The 17,756-nt window shown below is 42.6% G+C and overlaps 8 protein-coding genes across 8 annotated transcripts; 5 read left to right on the top strand and 3 right to left on the bottom strand.

The window, feature by feature from the left end:
* Positions 1 to 261: 261 nt before the first annotated feature.
* LOC108617616 (protein lifeguard 1) lies at positions 262 to 2,110 on the bottom strand. Its single transcript, XM_018013456.2, has 3 exons — positions 1,907 to 2,110; positions 1,183 to 1,430; positions 262 to 1,112 (listed from the first exon to the last, which is right to left on the bottom strand). Exons 1-3 carry the CDS (start codon positions 1,953 to 1,955, stop codon positions 510 to 512), a joined length of 900 nt encoding a protein of 299 aa, XP_017868945.1. The 5' UTR covers positions 1,956 to 2,110; the 3' UTR covers positions 262 to 509.
* A 338-nt stretch (positions 2,111 to 2,448) lies between these two features.
* On the top strand, positions 2,449 to 3,197 carry LOC108617415 (uncharacterized). Its single transcript, XM_018013212.2, has one exon. The coding sequence runs from the start codon at positions 2,830 to 2,832 to the stop codon at positions 3,130 to 3,132; it is 303 nt and encodes a 100-aa protein (XP_017868701.1). The 5' UTR covers positions 2,449 to 2,829; the 3' UTR covers positions 3,133 to 3,197.
* A 93-nt stretch (positions 3,198 to 3,290) lies between these two features.
* LOC108617414 (mitochondrial-processing peptidase subunit alpha) lies at positions 3,291 to 5,780 on the top strand. Its single transcript, XM_018013211.2, has 6 exons — positions 3,291 to 3,491; positions 3,573 to 3,954; positions 4,229 to 4,645; positions 4,711 to 4,851; positions 4,914 to 5,418; positions 5,491 to 5,780. Exons 1-6 carry the CDS (start codon positions 3,439 to 3,441, stop codon positions 5,658 to 5,660), a joined length of 1,668 nt encoding a protein of 555 aa, XP_017868700.1. The 5' UTR covers positions 3,291 to 3,438; the 3' UTR covers positions 5,661 to 5,780.
* Positions 5,781 to 6,047: 267 nt separating this feature from the next.
* drosha (ribonuclease 3 drosha) lies at positions 6,048 to 10,372 on the bottom strand. Its single transcript, XM_018013140.2, has 3 exons — positions 8,872 to 10,372; positions 6,516 to 8,816; positions 6,048 to 6,449 (listed from the first exon to the last, which is right to left on the bottom strand). Exons 1-3 carry the CDS (start codon positions 10,271 to 10,273, stop codon positions 6,262 to 6,264), a joined length of 3,891 nt encoding a protein of 1,296 aa, XP_017868629.1. The 5' UTR covers positions 10,274 to 10,372; the 3' UTR covers positions 6,048 to 6,261.
* Positions 10,373 to 10,458: 86 nt separating this feature from the next.
* LOC108617359 (tRNA (guanine(9)-N(1))-methyltransferase Trmt10A) lies at positions 10,459 to 11,837 on the top strand. The gene has a single exon (XM_018013141.2). The coding sequence runs from the start codon at positions 10,568 to 10,570 to the stop codon at positions 11,540 to 11,542; it is 975 nt and encodes a 324-aa protein (XP_017868630.1). The 5' UTR covers positions 10,459 to 10,567; the 3' UTR covers positions 11,543 to 11,837.
* On the bottom strand, positions 11,762 to 14,443 carry tkv (serine/threonine receptor kinase thickveins). The gene has a single exon (XM_018012430.2). The coding sequence runs from the start codon at positions 14,343 to 14,345 to the stop codon at positions 12,717 to 12,719; it is 1,629 nt and encodes a 542-aa protein (XP_017867919.1). The 5' UTR covers positions 14,346 to 14,443; the 3' UTR covers positions 11,762 to 12,716.
* Positions 14,444 to 14,537: 94 nt separating this feature from the next.
* Positions 14,538 to 16,083, top strand: rnh1 (ribonuclease H1). Its single transcript, XM_018012433.2, has 4 exons — positions 14,538 to 15,068; positions 15,125 to 15,396; positions 15,460 to 15,730; positions 15,785 to 16,083. Exons 1-4 carry the CDS (start codon positions 14,700 to 14,702, stop codon positions 15,887 to 15,889), a joined length of 1,017 nt encoding a protein of 338 aa, XP_017867922.1. The 5' UTR covers positions 14,538 to 14,699; the 3' UTR covers positions 15,890 to 16,083.
* A 72-nt stretch (positions 16,084 to 16,155) lies between these two features.
* PIG-X (Phosphatidylinositol glycan anchor biosynthesis class X) lies at positions 16,156 to 17,663 on the top strand. Its single transcript, XM_018012435.2, has 4 exons — positions 16,156 to 16,290; positions 16,351 to 16,483; positions 16,740 to 16,888; positions 16,954 to 17,663. The coding sequence occupies exons 1-4, from the start codon at positions 16,160 to 16,162 to the stop codon at positions 17,330 to 17,332; spliced, it is 792 nt and encodes a 263-aa protein (XP_017867924.2). The 5' UTR covers positions 16,156 to 16,159; the 3' UTR covers positions 17,333 to 17,663.
* The last annotated feature ends 93 nt before the right edge of the window (positions 17,664 to 17,756 follow it).

Below are 17,756 nucleotides of genomic sequence, written 5' to 3'. Positions count from 1 at the left end.
AGCTTAAAATAAAGGACAAAAGTACAACAAAAACCAACACAGTCTTGTCTTATGGGACACGCCTAACTGGGAGCTGACCGAAAACTGCTCAGTTGCTCTGAGAATCCTTCCAGGATTCGTAGCCTTGTGTATGGAGAAGCGTAGCCATTATCTTTCTTTCTTATTCCCAATGGAACGCAAATCATCCAAGTCTAAGGGGCTTAGCTCATATAGTTGACGAGTTATTTTATTGAATTTATTGTGAATAAAATATACACATAATACAAAAACAAATTTTAATTTAATGCAAAAATTCGTTTGTGCACAGTACAGACATATAAAGTATATATACACATTTGAGTTTAAACATTTTGGTTGGTAATTTAAATGCCATTTGATGGCCCTTAAATTATGGCATTAAACCATTAGTTAGTATACAATTAATAATAAATTCACATAGATATACATTCAGTTGCATAATATCGATCATAGTAGTTGAATTTAGTCTAATTGCCGAATACAATAGAGACTTACTCCCTAGCCATGAAACGCAGGATATATAAAAATATGCGCACCACATCGATATATAAGGTTAATGCAGCAAATATATAGTCCTCTGGATTAAATTGATACTTATGGGTGCCCCCAATAATCAGTTGAGTGTCATAGATTAGCATAAAGCTGCCGAAGAGTGCGCCGAGGCAGGCAAATGCCGTCTCTCCGAAAGTTTGACGTAGAAATGCGCCGGCAAATGCCAGAATCAGGAGGCTTATAACAATTGCGATCAGAACGCCGCCCATGGCCGTGAAATCGTATTTAGTTTGAATGGCAAATATGGACAGGGCAGCCACTAGCAAAGCCGTTATGCTCACAGCTATGAGCACAAGATTCGCATCCATAAAACTAGCTACGCCACCGAGCATCAGGGACATGGTCACCGTGAACAGGCCCAGGCATATAAAGTTTACAGGAAAATGTCGTCGAGCCGTCTCACAGCAAGCCATCGAGATGAGAACGACTAGATTCACGACCATAGCCACGATCACCACAATTGGATTGGAGCGCACAAATAGTTTGGTCGGCCCATGGTACATGAAAATGCAGATAACACCACAAGTGAAGAGCAGCTGGGTCTATAAAATAAGAAGAGAATATTATAAAATATATATACAATTGTTAAATAATATATTATGCCTTACATACCAACAGTATTAAGTACACTTTACGTATGAAGCCCTTTCTTATAGTTTGGTCATTGAAGATTAGGTTCTTCGTATCCAGACTCTCGTCCTGTCCCTCCACCACCAACACCGCTGAATTGTTTATTATAATGGGTGCAGAATCCAAAAATATCGATGGGTTTATATGCATTCCTGGCTTTGTCTCCGTTCCCAGAGACGGCGGCGGTGGTAAGGGTATTGGTGGATAGCGTTCTCCATTATTGATGGGCCCTTCAAAAAACAATTGTGTTATTTTAATTATTTTTATGAGAAGGTTTGTTGAATTTATGAATACGAAACTAGTTGTCCATATCACAGATTCGATGCGTCATTTGTACCGGGAAAAAACGCATATTGTATACAGATACACACATACATACCGACATACACACAGATATTCTAAGAGCCGAGTTGCAAATAAATACATACATACACGCATGCAATTGCATTTCCCCTGTGGTTAAAACGGGACAGCAGAAAAATGCCGACAATTATGCGCATCTACGTTTATGAGCTTATGCTCCATCAGCAATTTATGGTTATTTTGCACATTAATATTCTATATGAATATGCCTCGCAGCATTTGAAATGCCACAATACTTATCACAATGTTTGTACACACATATGTATGTATATGCAAATATACACAAATACGGGCTATCAGCATTCGAAGAAGTTCTAAAATATTTTGAAGCCATTCAACTTACTCTGCATTTCACGTAAGTCCGTGGGCGTTTCCATACGATTATATGACATACTTATATTTTTATTTAAATGCCTTAATAAAATAGGAATATTTTAATAGATGAAAGAAAGGAAGTTGTGTCGCTTCCTCTTGGCGACTCTACTCGCTCTGAATGGACCAACTGCTCCAGGCAAAAGAGATGTGCATTATTCTGATAGGGGTCACGAATGAAAGTACAACCCCCTTAGTGATGGGATTTTTAGATATTTATTTGAATTTGCCGCCATTGGATCTTATTCAATTAAAATACTTTTGTTAAAATAGAGTAATATATGAAATGCATTTCTTGTTATGTGCACATCGTGTAGATTTTTGGCGCTGCCACATAAAAGAAGTTTGAAATGACGCCATTTGTTGCTTTAGAAAAGAACAAACAGACCGGCGCGAAACATTGACCAATTGATTTAGCTTATAGAGATGAGCGTGATAGTAAGTAAACACGAATTGAACAAACTCAACTCAATTAGTGATGGGAGATTTCGATAGCTATTAAAACTCACCACTATTGCCGTTTTCTTATAACCAAAATGCAATAAGAAATGAGAAGTTTTAAGCACTTGACTTACTTTTACATCAATATACCAACATTTCTATGGTCCACTTTTGATTAAATCATTTTTGTGTTGCCAATTTGATTAAAAAAAAAAAGATGCAGACCGCCGAATCTTAAGCACCAAAAAGCTTATTCAGCCGCAACAACAAAATATGATAGAAACTCACCAAACTTGAATCGAGTGCAGCACGCAAAGAACGGCTTAAGGTGTAATTAGTATAACGGAAGCCACAGCAATTGGAACAACACAAAGCGCAAAACAAGTTTGGCATTGTGTACAAAAAATAAACAAACAAAAAGTAAAAGGAAGGTTCGCGTCTGTACAGCTTGAAATGGTTGTAATTACGAAACTTTTGAATATACTACTGATTATTTTATGCGCACAACATAAACAAGTCAGTGTCAACGCTTATGATCCAAATGATACCAAAATAGTGGAGTGTTGCCTACCGCCTGAAGGAATGTTTGAAGCCTTTTATCCTCGCGAAGTGGAGGGCATACCAAATAGCGCTTCTCGACCTGCTCACGGGCACGGTAGTTTTTTCAAGCATCGCAATCCTGCACTGGTGGACACGAAAAACGCAGCAGCCTATGGCTATCGCTTTGATGGCAAGCGGCGCTTTAACTTTGATTAGCTTGTAATACACTAAAACACATTCAAGCTGTATAAATAAAATACATTAATAAAAAATACAACAAACATATCGTTTTTTAAATTTTCACGGTTGTCGAGCTGTTATCGATACTTGTTAAAAAATACAACTCTACGCATTTAGTTCCCATATGACATTTGTGATTGACATTAGTCAAGAAGAAGAGCAATTTTTTTTCCTCAAAAGTATGTCTTTGAAACAGATTTCTTGAACGCAGCAAAATTCAACATTTGAAATTGTAAATATAGTTGCAAACGCTCAAGGCCAGACCCAAATCACCTGCAAATCATGAACGTGAGAAGCTTCACTATGCTGCAAACTCTAAGAAACTCTTGGCGCACGTAAGAATCGTGTGTGTGTGTGCTTAACGACAAAAAGAACCGGTAAAAAAATAATGCATTTCACCATTATTACTCAATTAGATTTCCACGTCGCTTTGCCACAAAAGTAACGGTAGTTGGTGGGGATGAAATTGGTAGTGGCACCGGCATCGGCCAAATCACTGGACGTGTGCGTAGTAAAGACGGCGGTCCACACAAGGTAAACACGCCGTCCAAAGAAGTTGTTACGCACCTGCCGCCCCTAACCGAACCGCTGCCAAATTTGCCGGAGGCCGTCTATGCCAAGCCCTTAGTAGAGAGCGCCACCACAAAGGTGACGACACTGGTGAATGGCTTACGCATCGCCTCGGAGCCACGCTACGGACAATTCTGCACCGTTGGTCTCGTGCTGGATTCCGGGCCACGATACGAAGTCGCCTATCCCAGTGGTGTTTCCCACTTTCTTGAGAAACTTGCGTTCAATGTAAGTTTCCACTAAATTTAATTTCATCTCCTCGACCATTGCCATTTATCCGCATACATGCATTACGTGAATGAATTCTGTCTGAAGGTAATTGCCATTCACTCCGTGTCATACACATGGCATCGTCGTCATTCATTGCCATTCCCTGTCATACATTACATATGATCTGCAGGCAATTGCTAGACATCCAATTCATTTCAATTCATAATGCCAATGGCCATACATTTATTTAAAAATATAAATTAATTATTCCCTTCTTTCATCAAACTCCCAGTCGACAGTTAACTTCCCCAATAAGGATGCAATTCTTAAGGAGTTGGAGAAAAACGGCGGCATCTGTGATTGCCAAAGCTCAAGGGACACGCTTATCTATGCAGCGAGCATTGATAGTCGGGCAATCGAATCCGTTACCCGATTGCTGGCTGACGTAACCTTGAGGCCCACGCTGAGCGAACAGGAAGTAAATTTGGCACGACGGGCTGTAAGCTTTGAGTTGGAAACGCTTGGCATGCGACCCGAACAGGAGCCAATACTCATGGACATGATACATGCGGCTGCTTATAAGGAAAACACGCTGGGTTTGCCAAAACTATGCCCGCCATCGAATCTGGATAGCATTGATCGCAACGTCTTAATGAACTATTTAAGATATCATCATACGCCGGATCGTATGGTCATCGCCGGTGTTGGTGTAAGCTTTTGATCCACGCACCCGCAAGTAGAATGCATCCTATGTGCCCTTCTCTTTCTCCTTAGGTGGATCACGATGAGCTGGTTGAGCATGTTACCAAATATTTTGTCGACAACGAGGCCATTTGGATGAACGAAAATCTGACAAGCACAGGGCCCAATCAAGTGGACACATCACAAGCTCAGTATACGGGCGGCTTAGTTAAAGTATGAGCCGATAGACAAGCATTTCCTGAATACGTTAATGAAGCTCTTTTACACCTTTTAAGGAACATTGTGAAATTCCGATATATGCGGCGGCTGGACTACCAGAGCTGGCGCACGTTGTGCTCGGCTTTGAGGGTTGCTCTCACCAAGACTCAGATTTTGTGCCATTGTGTGTGCTTAACATAATGATGGGAGGCGGCGGCTCCTTCTCTGCTGGAGGACCAGGCAAGGGCATGTACTCTCGCCTCTATACCAAAGTCTTGAATCGCTACCATTGGATGTACAGCGCAACAGCGTACAATCATGCCTATGTGGATACGGGTCTCTTCTGTATACACGGCAGTGCACCGCCACAGCATATGCGAGATATGGTAGAGGTCCTCACACGAGAACTGATGAACATGACCGCCGAGCCGAGCAACGAAGAGCTGATGCGCTCCAAAATACAATTGCAATCGATGCTACTGATGAACCTCGAGTCCCGACCGGTTGTGTTCGAAGATGTAGGACGTCAAGTTCTAGTTACGGGGTATCGCAAGCGACCCGAACACTTCATCAATGAGATTGGTAAGATAATTTAGATATATATATATACGGAGTGATAACTGAACTATGTGATACACATTCTCTCTCATTTAGAAAAAGTAACAGCCGCTGATATACAACGCGTTGCTCAAAGACTTCTTAACTCTGTCCCTTCGGTGGCAGCTCGTGGTGACATTCAGAATCTGCCAGAGTTGAAGGACATTACGAACGCCTTGAATAGCAGTGGACGATCGCTTGGACGCCGTCTGTCGCTCTTTAAGTAAACTGGCTAAGCTTCCCTGACTAAATACGTTGTTGAATTTGCATTGCATTTTGTACCGATAGGCATTCTTGAAATCAATTTGATTGTTTAAATTTACAATTCTTGCTATACGATAAATTTATCTTCCTGATCTTTTTATTTTGTTACCGATTTGTTATTTGCTGTGCTTGAGTTTAGTTATAGCAAATTCATATTTGAAATGCAATCGCTCTTCAATGAAATTGAACTAAAGTACAACTCGGAAATAGTGGTGCAACTGGTGTAAATTGTATTCGGTATTGAAAACATTTTTAGCATTTCAATAAAAATGACAAAGAGATTCATTCATAAGTTAAAACTAAATCATTATACAATTTTAATGGGTATAGAGGGCATAACAAAAACTCAATTTCTATGGTCAAGCTGTATATATATTATTTAAACAAACTTTATGCAACGATTGGCTTTGAAATTCAATGACTAATTAAAATAAAATGCATATTTTAGGCAAATTAATAGTTACTACTTATATACTAAATATAGGAGCTTTCGAATAGGCATATGGGGTTTATCTTTTGCTTATGTTACTTTGTCATCTTAAAGATTATTAAATCTAATTTATATTATAATGATGAGGAAGAAGAGACTGGCGAAACAGAGCCATCCTCTTGACGCGCTCGACGCTTTGGCGTAGTACACGAGTCACTATCTGTATCACTTCTGCTGCTGCTGCTGCTACTACTACTGGAGCTGCTGCGGCTCCTGCTTCTGCTCCTGCTGCCTTTTCGATGCTTTGGCAGATGAACAGGCGCTTTAAACAAAAAGAAGTAAAATAGTAAATTGAAGCTGGTCGCCTGAAGCATCTAAAAGTACTTACAAGTGGATCTTCCTTGATCATCTTCATCGTCATCCTCTGGCAACTCATCACTGGATATATTCTCATGCATGCGATACTGCTTCGGCAAATGCGATTCATCCTCCAGTGGCGCTGCATACTTGGGCTTCTTCACCTTATCATCGTTTGCCTTGTCCACATCGTTGTCCATTTCGCTGCCTGTTTGCTTCTTAATGCTCTTGGCAATGACGCGCTTCTGATGATCGAGTTGGGGGAACAGATCTCGGGAGTTCTCCAGCGCTTGCTTCGCCGCATTCATCTCCGCCTGCTGTATGGACGAGCCACTGGCGGTGGCCAAGCGCTTCGACCGAAAATAGACGGCCACCTTATAGACGCGCGTGTTTGTGGGTCCGCTCGCCTCGACCACCTTATAGTAGGGGATGTCCGGCTCGCCGCCATCCATGGTACGTAAGGTTAGGCAACACTGTTGCAGCTTCGACTTGGGATCGTTCCAGTCCTGGTTCATGATGAACAGCTGCAGTCGGGGAAAGAGACAGACATGACAGAATTGCTCGCAGTATAGCAGACCCTTATCCACATAGAGGGCGCCTAGAAAAGCCTCCAGCAGATCCGCCCGATCTTTGGTCTTTAGGTCAGCCTTCGGATTGGCATAGACAGCGAACTTGGGCATGCCCAGATCGTCACAGACCACAGCCTGGGTGCGATTGTTGACTAGCGAGGAGCGCAGCAGAGACAAATGTCCCTCATGATGCTCCGGAAAATGTCGATATAAATACTCCGAGCAGATCAGCTGCAGCACAGTATCCCCCAGGAATTCCAGCCTTTGATTCGAGCCAAGCGTCAAGTGCGTAAAGCCAATCGAGCGATCCGTAAAGGCGCGTGCCAGCAAGCGGATGTGCTTAAACTTGATGCCAATCGAATCCTCAAATCTGGTCAAGTCCTTGAGCACGCGGTAGGCATCGATGCAGCTGCGATCGCCGAGTGGCTCCTGCTCCTGCAACGGATGCTCCGGCAAATTCTTCCATATGGCCAGCAACTTGTCATCCTGCCTAAAGAGAGCATCGGTGAACACTTCATCGGCCACCTTGATACCGCCATCCAAGAGTAGGGCGCCCATCAAAGCCTCAAAGCAATTGGCCATGGCGTGTCGCAGCTCCAGCTCGTGACACAGATCTGAGCCGTGGGCATACAGCATGAACTCTTCCAACTGCAATTTCTTGGCTAGCAACGCCAAATGCTGATTCTGCACAATGGCAGCACGATACGTGGCCAAACCACCTTCCTCCAGCTCCGGAAACATGAAGAACAAATGAATCGAGCTCAAAAATTCGACCACAGCATCGCCCAGAAACTCAAGACGTTCGTTGTGCGTGATGTTGGACACCGTCTCGTGATCCTTGCCAAAGCGCGACATAATGCTAACGAGAGTATTGATGCCGCGCTTCCTCGTGTTCATATAATGAATCTTACGGTCTCCATATTCTGGCTGTCGAATGCCACAATTTGTGAGCGAGTTCCGCGCGTGATCCGGATTGGTGCCATAGTTCTCTTTATAGGAAGGATGCGTCAGAGCCAATTGGAGTAAGTAGCGGTTCTTGAACTTGTAGGCAATGCTCTCTTCCAGCAGATCCAAGGACTTATGGAAGCGAAGGTGTCCAGTTAGTACAGGTATAAGCATGGCATGCTGCACTATGTCACACATAATTCCTGTGCGATAGAAGCCCTCCGAGCTGATGGCCACAGTTATATTTCGCTTCATTCGACCCTGCGTGCGCATCTCCTGCAGCCGCTGCTCCTTGTCCTCCAGCTTGCGTTTGTCCTTGAATGATGGCTTCGACATATTCGCCATTAGATGACGAAATTTGACGTATTCCCGCCAAGCTTTCTGATACTCCGGGTTGCCAGCATAGCTCAGCTGAGGCGGGCGTATGCCAAAGTGCACAATCGCTGGATGGGAGATGCCCTTCTCTCGGTCCAAGCACTCGGGTAGATCGGAATTATTTCGGTCCAACTGATCGACACGCAGCGAGCAGGGCTTATAGCCAGGCTTTGTGACCAGCATGCCCTTGATGTAATCGACATACTTTTGCCATTCATGTTGGCTTATGTCGTTCAGGTGCTGCAGCTGCTGCGGTTCCACCAGCTCTGCTGAGTTGTCCAGCAGATACTTCAGTACCTCGCACATGGCCAGCACTTCTTTGCCGTTGTCCGGCAGCTCGCGCACAAAGCGCGGCAGGAAGTGAAAAGCTGGACAGGATTGCTCGACATTCGGCATGAGATTAAAGTCAACAAGCTCCAATAACTCATGGAACAGATATTTAACTAAAAGAAGAACAGATTTATATATCTATTATTTAGAGGGCGTGAAATGACTTACAGAACAAATCCAATTCGCGAATGGTAAAGTTCTCTGGCATCTTCTCCTCGTCGTATTCAATTGTATACTCAATATTAAAGCGAATCACCTTGCAGACCGGCAAATCCGTTAGCCGGACATGGGAGAGCAGAGAGAAGCCCTCGAAGAGGAATTCATGCTCATCGTGTTTGATGATTGTCGGCGTTTTGGTCAGGAAGTTCGTGGGCGGCGAAATGGTGATGCGATAATGAAAAAGTTTGCTCGCATTGTTTGTGTCCTTATCGCAAAGTGGGTAGCCCTTCTCGCCCGGATAGATGCCGTGTCGTATGCCGATGCGTCTAGATTTCGCCGAGCAGCGACAGAGCGGACCATCGTTCATTTCGCCTGCATCGTTATGCCACAGATCGGAGTGCAGCCGCTGAGGGTGCTCCATCTTGCGCGACAGCTCTTCCATGCAGCAATCTTGCTCGATCTTGAAGGCATCCTCATCCGAGTCCGAATCGGAGCTGGAGGAACACGCCTCCGATTTATGCTTGTGGTTGCAAGCACGTCTTCGCGTCTTTCGCGCAGGCGGCACATAAACGGGCAACGTCTTCCTTACCCTCTCAGCGCGTTCGATGAGCTGCTGCTGGAATAGCTCACAGCGTTTGTGAAGGCGTGGCTTCGCCCTCACCTCGTGCTCGGTCTTTGTGCGCTCGTAGTAGAGTTCGGCGGGCGACGAGCGCACCCAGGATTCGGCAGGCGCCTCTGCTTCGATCAAGGCATTCATTTTCTTTATATAATCCTCGGGCTTCTCACAGTAGTTTGAACACCACTGACGTAAGAGACGGTCCCGTTCCGTTTCCATCTTGGGCGTGGTTGCCGCCTCGTTGGGCATGCTCTTGGGAATTCTTTGGTTGGCATGATACGACTGCCGTGGATTATAATACCTCTGTTCATAGCGATTGTTATAGTTATAGCCGCCATAGTTTTTCGGATAATTATTAGAGTAATAGTTGTGACTGGGCGGACGATAATTGTAGGAGTAATTGCCCTGTCTGTAATCTGACCTGGAGTCATAACCAGAGCTAGACGGCTTAGCTCCGTAATTGGATGGCGGTGCTGCATAGCTCTCAGGATAGCCATAATTCCCATAGTAATAAGGAGCTGCGTTGGCTGCATATGTCGGTGGCGGCGGTGGTGCTGCAGCATATGGCGCATAAGCTGTGGCGTCATATTTGCCATAATTCATAGATGAACCTTGAGAATTGTAAGCATCGTTCATACTCCATGGCTGCTGTGCATAATCGAAGTTAGCCGGCGGAGGTGCTTCAATGTTAACCGGTTGGCCTGTTGGGGGCAATTCTATGGCTTCAGCTGGTGGCGGAGGAGGTGGGGGTTGTGTGGGAACATTTTGCGGCGGCGGCAGAGGTGGCTGGTACATAATTTTCTAGCCAGAGCCCTTTTCAGCTCAACTTCTTCGCGAAAACTGATCACAATAGTAACTTTTGCAGTAGCCCTTGCAGATATGTTTATCCAGGGATGCATAGGTAACTAAACTAGGTTCAATGTCAAGCTAGTTCGCATGAACTAACTGAAGTGGTCGTTTTGCTAGGGCTGGATGTTTACCAAGAATCGATAACAGGTTGTTCCAACGAACCATATAAGTCTAAACATGCTTTACTAAACAAACGTATTAAATTTTATTTTATTAAGTAAAGAAGAAAGAATTAGCAATATGGATATAAAGGAGGAAGAACACAACCAAGAGCAACCCGCGGAGATTACTCTGAGCAGCTGTCCAGGAACCACGCCCGCCACACCGTTGAGCAAAAACCAGCTGAAAAAGCAACGAAAGCACGCCGAGATGCTGGAGTTACGAAAACTTCGAAGAATGAAGGAGCGCGAGCGTCGAAAGGAGAAGCGAATGGAGGCCAAGGCCAAAGGCCTGCCAGTTAATGTGGGTCCGTCTCGCAAGGAGTTGAAACGCCGCCAGCTAACGGCAATCGACAAACAAAGCAGTCCTGATACAATCAGCGTAGCCATCGACTTGGATTACGACGATCTGATGCAGGAACGCGATGTGGCCAAGTGTGTGAAGCAGTGTCTACGCATCTATACGATTAATCGGCGTGCCACCCAGCCGCTACGTCTGCACTTTACAGGCATTAAGAGTGATGGCCACATCCACGAATGCTTCAAGAAAAACGACGGCTGGGAGAACTGGCATGTTGATTACCACTTCGATCGCACGCACACTGAACTCTTCGACAAGCAGAAAATGGTTTATTTGACGTGCGAATCGGACACGATACTTGAGAAGTTGCTGCCCGGATACACGTATGTCATTGGCGGCTTAGTCGATCACAATCACTTTAAGGGTCTCTGCCACCAGCGTGCAACAAGTGCGGGACTTCTCACTGCTCGCCTGCCGCTCAGCGAACACGTGGACATGAAGACACGCTCCGTACTGAGCACCTTTCATGTCTTCGAACTTCTGACACGTGTGGCAGCCAACCAGGGATGGACTCAGGCAATTTTGGAGACTATACCGCAGCGTAAGGGTGCCAAAGCTAAGGAGACTAGCAGAGGCATGGAAATTATGCAAACGGATGGGCAAGAAAATGGCAAACACAAGGAGAACGAGCAAGATAAATTTGAGAGATCGAATGAGGAGACAAATGATCTTCGAGAGAAAATAATGACGAGTTGACCCTTATATTGAAGAATATTCCTATTTTGATCCTCTATAAGATTTCTGTATGGTTGTGTGTTCATCGATACAAGAGCTAGACCTGGAATCCTTTTTAAAATTATCGATTATTTTTACGGCTCCATGGATACTGAGCTTCTCATGTTGACATTTGTTTGTGTGTGTATGTATGAGTGGATGCCTAAAATTTCACTAATTGTTTGTAAATAAAAATGGACATTGAAAGAAATTAATATTTATTATGATTATTAGAAATTGTAAATAAAAATCTTAAAATAAAGATTGAAGATTGAAACGTTTGTTATTGTAATTTCTTAAACAAAATGTATTAGTTGCGCTTAAAGCTAAACGAAATATTGTGAATTGTTCGATTAGTTCACATAAAAAGGTAAATCGTTAAAATGTTGCACCTTCAAATAACTTAATTAACTATATATATGTATATATGTCTATTGCTTCCTAAACTATTTGAAGCAGCTGCTCAACATTTTTTATATATTTGTATATATATATCTGCTAAGTGTAGTCGATTTTAAATTTTACATAAGGCAGCATTATTTTTGCATTTACTTAAATTACAAAAATATAGTTCTTTTATTATATGTATATTTATATTTTTTTAGCATTTCACTGCTTGCTCAACTTAGCCTAGGTTTATTATATAGTTCTACCTCAAAAGTAAGCTGGCACAAAAATAATTTTGAAACTCAATTTTTTTCAAAAAAGATTTCCCAAGAAAAGTTAAAGCATTTTGCAAACCAATTGAACCTTAACACTAACATTAAACTAAACAACAAATGTTACTTAAACTAGCATACGAATCAGTACGAATCTTAAGGTTAAGATCAATTACACAGGCCAACAGTCAATCATGTTTTAGGTCGTCAAATGTAAGTCAATATACTTGTTATTTTATCTTGTGAAAGTCTAAGCTATCTTTACATTAGTTTCGGTGCAGCATATATATTCTCATTCTTGGTTGGCCTGTGTCATTGGTAGGCACAAAGTTTTTTAAAAAGGGCTTATCAACTAGTTGTCGAACGAACAAAAAAAAATCCTGCTTTATAAATGCAATATGCAGCTAGCAAAACTAATCTATACATAAAACTATATATATACTGTATATATATCAAAATAAAGTTCAGTTAGGGATCGCTCTCTAGTAGTAGTTCCCCTAAACAATTTTCATAGGCACATCGATAAGGCAGTCTGCTTCGAGGCGTCCAAGTGTTTTCTTAACACGCAACGCTGTTAAACGCACCGTTGGATTCGGGTGCCAGCATTCCTGCATAATCTTCGCGACGCTGGCTAGTACGTCATCCTCCTGCCAGCGCATCGGTATGGGCGGTCGATAACCTTTTACGCAGACAACGGCATGCATATCATCAAATGTGGGATCTGAAGGCACCACATCATGATATGGCAAGGCATAATCCTCGCAAGAAGTTGTTTTGGTGCCCGATATGGGCGTATAGCAACGTCTGGCGATTTCCCAGAGAACAAGACCCACAGAGTACATGTCAGCACGTTTGAACTCCTCGAATTGTTGTGGATTCAGCGTCTGGTCGAGTACCTCTGGCGCCATGTAGCGACGTGTGCCGACGCGCGTATTCTGTGCAATGTGTATCTCATCTAGTTCCGAGATGTACTTAACAGCCAATCCGAAATCAGCTATAGCGCATTGTCCATTCCGTTTCACCAATATATTCTTGCTCTTGATATCGCGATGGGCTATGGCCGGTTTACCCGGTGTGCCAAAGATTTCATCGTGCAAATGGGCCAAGCCGGAAGCCAGGGAGTAGGCGAGCAGCTGGAGCTTTTGTGGATTGATCACCGATGTGGAGAGATAATCGTGTAGACTGCCCATTTCGTGGTAGTCGGTGATCAATAGCATCTGTGTCCAGCTGCCATTTCCCTTGATATCAGCTGCAATGAAGCCCAAAATATTCTCGTGTCGCATTAGCACAGTTTGATAGATTTCCGTTTCACGAAACCAGGACGCCTCCTCGGTGGTGAAGAAGGTCTTAACAGCGACTCGTTCATCACGCCATTTGGCCAGCCACACCTCGCCGTAGCGTCCCTTGCCAACAAGGCGCACCATTTGAATCTGCTTGGCAATGGTGCGTTGCACCAGGAGCGGAAGACCTGAACCAGACCCTGAGCTTTGCTCGACCAGCTGCGATATCTGAGAGTTGCACATGGAGTTGATCAAACGTGGTTGTTTGCGTAGCTTGCTGCGACGCTTGAAGACCACGCACAATACGACGAAAAACACAATAAACACGCCGACGATCACAATGATGGCCAGGACTACATGAATGGATTGTTGGCTAACGGGCAGTTCGGGTGGTGGGGTCGTCAGCTTAGGCATGAAATCTGGCTGCAGGTTACGATTGCACAAGTCCTTCTCGTCACAGCAGGCAATGTTCTTGCCATGTAAATAGGGCATTACTGACACTTTGCACATTAACAGTCCGCCATTATCCTCGGGAGGCATGCAGCCAAAGGTGCGCTCCTCCTCATATGTGCCCGTTGTCTCATCGTATACCTCTTCGACGGCGCTGAAACAACTGCCACCTGGTCGTGTCTCGCAAGTACCGTTGCTTGCATTGTTCGGGCAGCTGCCATCGCAATAGCAAATCATCGAACGTGCATTTTTACGCTTATCGTGATTTGCTGTGATTGCAGCTGCAATTTCTGGTTCAACAACTGCAATCTCTTCGTATGCGCGAAATTCGGCATTTTGTATTTGCACAATTAACACAAAAACAGAACAAACTAACGAAACACTTCCCTTGCACATTATTAATGATATAACTTGTGCACAGGAAAAACAGATTTTTTATTTTCGTTTATTAGCTTCTTATCTAGAGATGTACGTGAAAAGAACTATCGAGCCACTGATATATCGATATATATTGCTGGTGTACATTCAATTTTTGATGATGATGGCATCAACGATTTTTTTCCTAATTAATATAATGCCTAACATTACATTTTTACTATTACTAGTGTTACATTTATTTCAATTTCAAATATATATATGATTATTCACTCATCTGATATACAATTGAAAATTACAAATAAAAACTTTATACACAATAGTTCACTGATCTGGTAGCGCTCGTGCAGTACTTTACAACACTTAAGGCTCATAATGTTTAGACTCCTGTGTGCTCAACTCCAATACAATGTGAGAATATTTGAACGCAAAATGGCTTTCTACGCAGTTGCAAAAGGCCGAAAAGTTGGCATATATGAAAGCTGGACGCAATGTGAGCAACAAGTGAAAGGCTTCAAAGGCGCCCTTTACAAAAAATTTAAGTGCCGCCAAGATGCAGAGGAATTTATAAATCCCCCTGGAGCTAAAGAAACCTACGCTCCACATGAAGTAGCTGTAGCACTTGGACAAAAGGAAGGTCCGCCAACCAGTTGGCAGCCGCAGAAGCAGCAACATGTAGTTGAGGCAAAAGATTACTGGCCCGAAGATGTTGATGAAAAACAAGAAGTCACAGATGATGATTTGGTAAATAAAACTTGCAATATTTGTTGGAGTTAAATGCTTACCTATTGTCGCATTAGTTAATGGCCATTAATGAGGTAGAAGGATTTACTGAGCAGTCAGGAATCAATCGGAAACGTAAAGCTGAAAGCACCAGTGCTACGAAATCGAAAATTCCACGACATGTCTCCAATGTGGAAGAAATCGTCGCACTGAAACAATTCGGAGCCTTTGAGTTTACGATGAATTCCGAAGGATATGTGATTGTCTACACAGATGGCTCATGTCTAGGCAATGGGAAAAAGCATGCATGCGCCGGCTTTGGTGTCTACTTTGGGGACAACCATCCATTGTGAGTACCTCCTATTCAAAGGAACATAATTTATTTACTTTATTCCTTGAATCACTTTTATAGAAATGCTGCAAAACCTGTGCTGGGGCGTGTAACCAACAACGTCGGAGAAATTCAGGCAGCAATATACGCTATTAAGACCGCCTTGGATTTGGGCATCAAAAAGCTCAGCATAAGTACAGATTCGCAGTTCCTGATCAATTCCATAACAAAATGGGTGCCCGGCTGGAAGAGGCGTGGTTGGTGTCTTCCAGATATGACACCTGTTAAAAATGTAGCTGACTTCAAAGAATTGGATGAGCTGCTGCAAAATGAAGATATTCAAGTTAAATGGGTGAGTTTTGCTTTATTTTGTTTTAGGCATAACTTATAGCTTTTTTCCTTCAAGAACTACGTTGAAGCACACAATGGCATCAAAGGAAATGAAATGGCAGATAAACTAGCACGGCAAGGCTCGCAATTATACAAAGAATTAAATTGCAGAGATATTTAGTTTATAGTAAACTAATTTTAAGATATATTTAACTACGCAAGTAATGTTTGCATTAAGATGACAGTTATGAAAAAATTGGAAATGAAGTTGAAGATAATTACCAAAAATACGTGATTCTCGGTATTTTAAGTTACGCGCTTAATTTCTGCTTTAAGTTGGCAGCCCAATAAAATTGACAGTTCGCCTTTAAACAAGTTTGCAGCCTTATTGGCTTTTCGTTTGTCAACACTAACAACAAAAGCAATGTTAAAATTTATTTAGGTAAACAAAATGAAATGCATAACAAATTCGACAATTTCAATATTAGTATTCATTGCTGCACTGTCGGCAAACAGCATAAACTGTCATGCGCCGCCCCAGAGCGTTATGCGTATCGAAATGGACCCAGTGGGCATGCATAGGTTTGTCATAAAACAAAAACACATTTAAACATAAAAATACAAATCAAATTACCTAAACAGAAAGCTAAAGTACACCATAGAGTTCGCTGAAGCAATAGCGAACTTGAATTGTGAATATATGATCGCGCAACAGTTGCCGGCGGCCGTTTACATTAGCACCGACGAGCTGGACGATTTGCGGCGTTTGAAAATGGTGAGCACCACGATACCCTTAATAGTTGATGATCAAGAGTCGGACGGTTAATGCAGTACTCTTGTGTCAATGAGAAATAAAGACCTATGTTTCTTATGCATAAGCTTATAAACTACTACCAAATGATGCCCTGCAATAATTGCTGGTAGGATATAGACTTGTGCATGAAGAAATAGCCTTGGTTATTATCTCAATTATTTTGAATTAACTGAAGTTCCTTTATAATTAAACAATAATTCACTTATCAACTTAACAGCTAAATGCGAAGTATCCCAAATTCGTAGACGTTGAAATTATAACCGAAAAAGCGAAACCCTTCTCAGTACTTCTACGTGGATCAACAAAGATTAAAGATCCCATACAACTGCCCATTCATTTCCGTTATCATGCAGCGAGTCGTACAACGTAAGACATCAATATCAATATTTACCTATACAAGTACTCTATTCATATATATATACCTATTACAGCACCTTGGCCAAGGTAAAACTAGGCGCACCTCAACTTTATATAAGCTGTACGAACGACGATAAGCAACTCATTGACAAGGCATTACTGGAGGAATATGATAAATTTTACTGCCTAGACGAAAGCGCAACTGATTTTGTGGAACAGACCGAAATGGAGAAATGTAATTGGCAACGATTACATATGGAATTGAGTATAGATAAACCACTGATAGCTGAGATACCTGTAGGCGATGCCAATGGCTATGTTCCAGTTCTTTGTGCCACACTCATCATTAGTTGGGGAGCTACGGTTTGGATTATGCTGACCATTCGAAAGGCAACCAAACGTATTAATAAACAACTTGCTGAGGAAGAGCTGCAGGAGGAAAAGCTAGAGTAATGCCCTAACGGATTGAGAATTTATATGTACTGCTCTCGTGTGATAATTGTCGCCAGACTAGACTTATAGTACTATAACTTTATTTGTTGACACTTGTAAATATTGCAGTTAAGATAAATGCTAGAAGACTCGCGACTTTCGGCTTGTGATTCGCTGGGACAAATGCCATTGGTATCTGCGAGGGTTGACTGAAAGTTACGTGATATTATCTCCAGCTAGTTAATCCTCGCTGGTGCCTATGGAATTTGTTACTGGAAGTTGAAGCTAGTTAGACCCAAAGAACAACAAATGATTATGAATTGTAAAAATAAAATAACAAAAACTACCCTAACCTAATAATCATAATTTGCCTGTTAGGCTAAAATCGGACAAAATTTAATTGAAATTACACATTGAATTACACATACGTGCTGCCCTCGTATGG

This window comes from Drosophila arizonae, chromosome 5 (assembly GCF_054131065.1).
Source record: "Drosophila arizonae isolate 15081-1271.41 chromosome 5, UAZ_ARI_1.0, whole genome shotgun sequence".
Lineage (NCBI taxonomy): Eukaryota > Metazoa > Arthropoda > Insecta > Diptera > Drosophilidae > Drosophila > Drosophila arizonae.
This window is presented reverse-complemented; position numbering and strand designations above follow the sequence as displayed.

What these genes read in the sequence shown, in the direction of transcription:
- LOC108617616 (XM_018013456.2), bottom strand. Translation starts at nt 1,955, where the DNA reads ATGTCATATAATCGTATGGAAACGCCCACGGACTTACGTGAAATGCAG. An exon ending in GGACTTACGTGAAATGCAGA is followed by an intron (nt 1,431 to 1,906) that starts GTAAGTTGAATG and finishes TGTTTTTTGAAG; the next exon opens with GGCCCATCAATAATGGAGAA. An exon ending in AAGTGTACTTAATACTGTTG is followed by an intron (nt 1,113 to 1,182) that starts GTATGTAAGGCA and finishes CTTATTTTATAG; the next exon opens with ACCCAGCTGCTCTTCACTTG.
- LOC108617415 (XM_018013212.2), top strand. Translation starts at nt 2,830, where the DNA reads ATGGTTGTAATTACGAAACTTTTGAATATACTACTGATTATTTTATGC.
- LOC108617414 (XM_018013211.2), top strand. Translation starts at nt 3,439, where the DNA reads ATGAACGTGAGAAGCTTCACTATGCTGCAAACTCTAAGAAACTCTTGG. An exon ending in CTAAGAAACTCTTGGCGCAC is followed by an intron (nt 3,492 to 3,572) that starts GTAAGAATCGTG and finishes TTACTCAATTAG; the next exon opens with ATTTCCACGTCGCTTTGCCA. An exon ending in TGGTCATCGCCGGTGTTGGT is followed by an intron (nt 4,646 to 4,710) that starts GTAAGCTTTTGA and finishes CTTTCTCCTTAG; the next exon opens with GTGGATCACGATGAGCTGGT.
- drosha (XM_018013140.2), bottom strand. Translation starts at nt 10,273, where the DNA reads ATGTACCAGCCACCTCTGCCGCCGCCGCAAAATGTTCCCACACAACCC. An exon ending in TCGCGAATTGGATTTGTTCT is followed by an intron (nt 8,817 to 8,871) that starts GTAAGTCATTTC and finishes TTCTTCTTTTAG; the next exon opens with TTAAATATCTGTTCCATGAG. An exon ending in TGATCAAGGAAGATCCACTT is followed by an intron (nt 6,450 to 6,515) that starts GTAAGTACTTTT and finishes TTTTGTTTAAAG; the next exon opens with CGCCTGTTCATCTGCCAAAG.
- LOC108617359 (XM_018013141.2), top strand. Translation starts at nt 10,568, where the DNA reads ATGGATATAAAGGAGGAAGAACACAACCAAGAGCAACCCGCGGAGATT.
- tkv (XM_018012430.2), bottom strand. Translation starts at nt 14,345, where the DNA reads ATGTGCAAGGGAAGTGTTTCGTTAGTTTGTTCTGTTTTTGTGTTAATT.
- rnh1 (XM_018012433.2), top strand. Translation starts at nt 14,700, where the DNA reads ATGTTTAGACTCCTGTGTGCTCAACTCCAATACAATGTGAGAATATTT. An exon ending in TTTGGGGACAACCATCCATT is followed by an intron (nt 15,397 to 15,459) that starts GTGAGTACCTCC and finishes TCACTTTTATAG; the next exon opens with AAATGCTGCAAAACCTGTGC. An exon ending in AAGATATTCAAGTTAAATGG is followed by an intron (nt 15,731 to 15,784) that starts GTGAGTTTTGCT and finishes TTTTCCTTCAAG; the next exon opens with AACTACGTTGAAGCACACAA.
- PIG-X (XM_018012435.2), top strand. Translation starts at nt 16,160, where the DNA reads ATGAAATGCATAACAAATTCGACAATTTCAATATTAGTATTCATTGCT. An exon ending in GACCCAGTGGGCATGCATAG is followed by an intron (nt 16,291 to 16,350) that starts GTTTGTCATAAA and finishes TTACCTAAACAG; the next exon opens with AAAGCTAAAGTACACCATAG. An exon ending in ATTTGCGGCGTTTGAAAATG is followed by an intron (nt 16,484 to 16,739) that starts GTGAGCACCACG and finishes TCAACTTAACAG; the next exon opens with CTAAATGCGAAGTATCCCAA.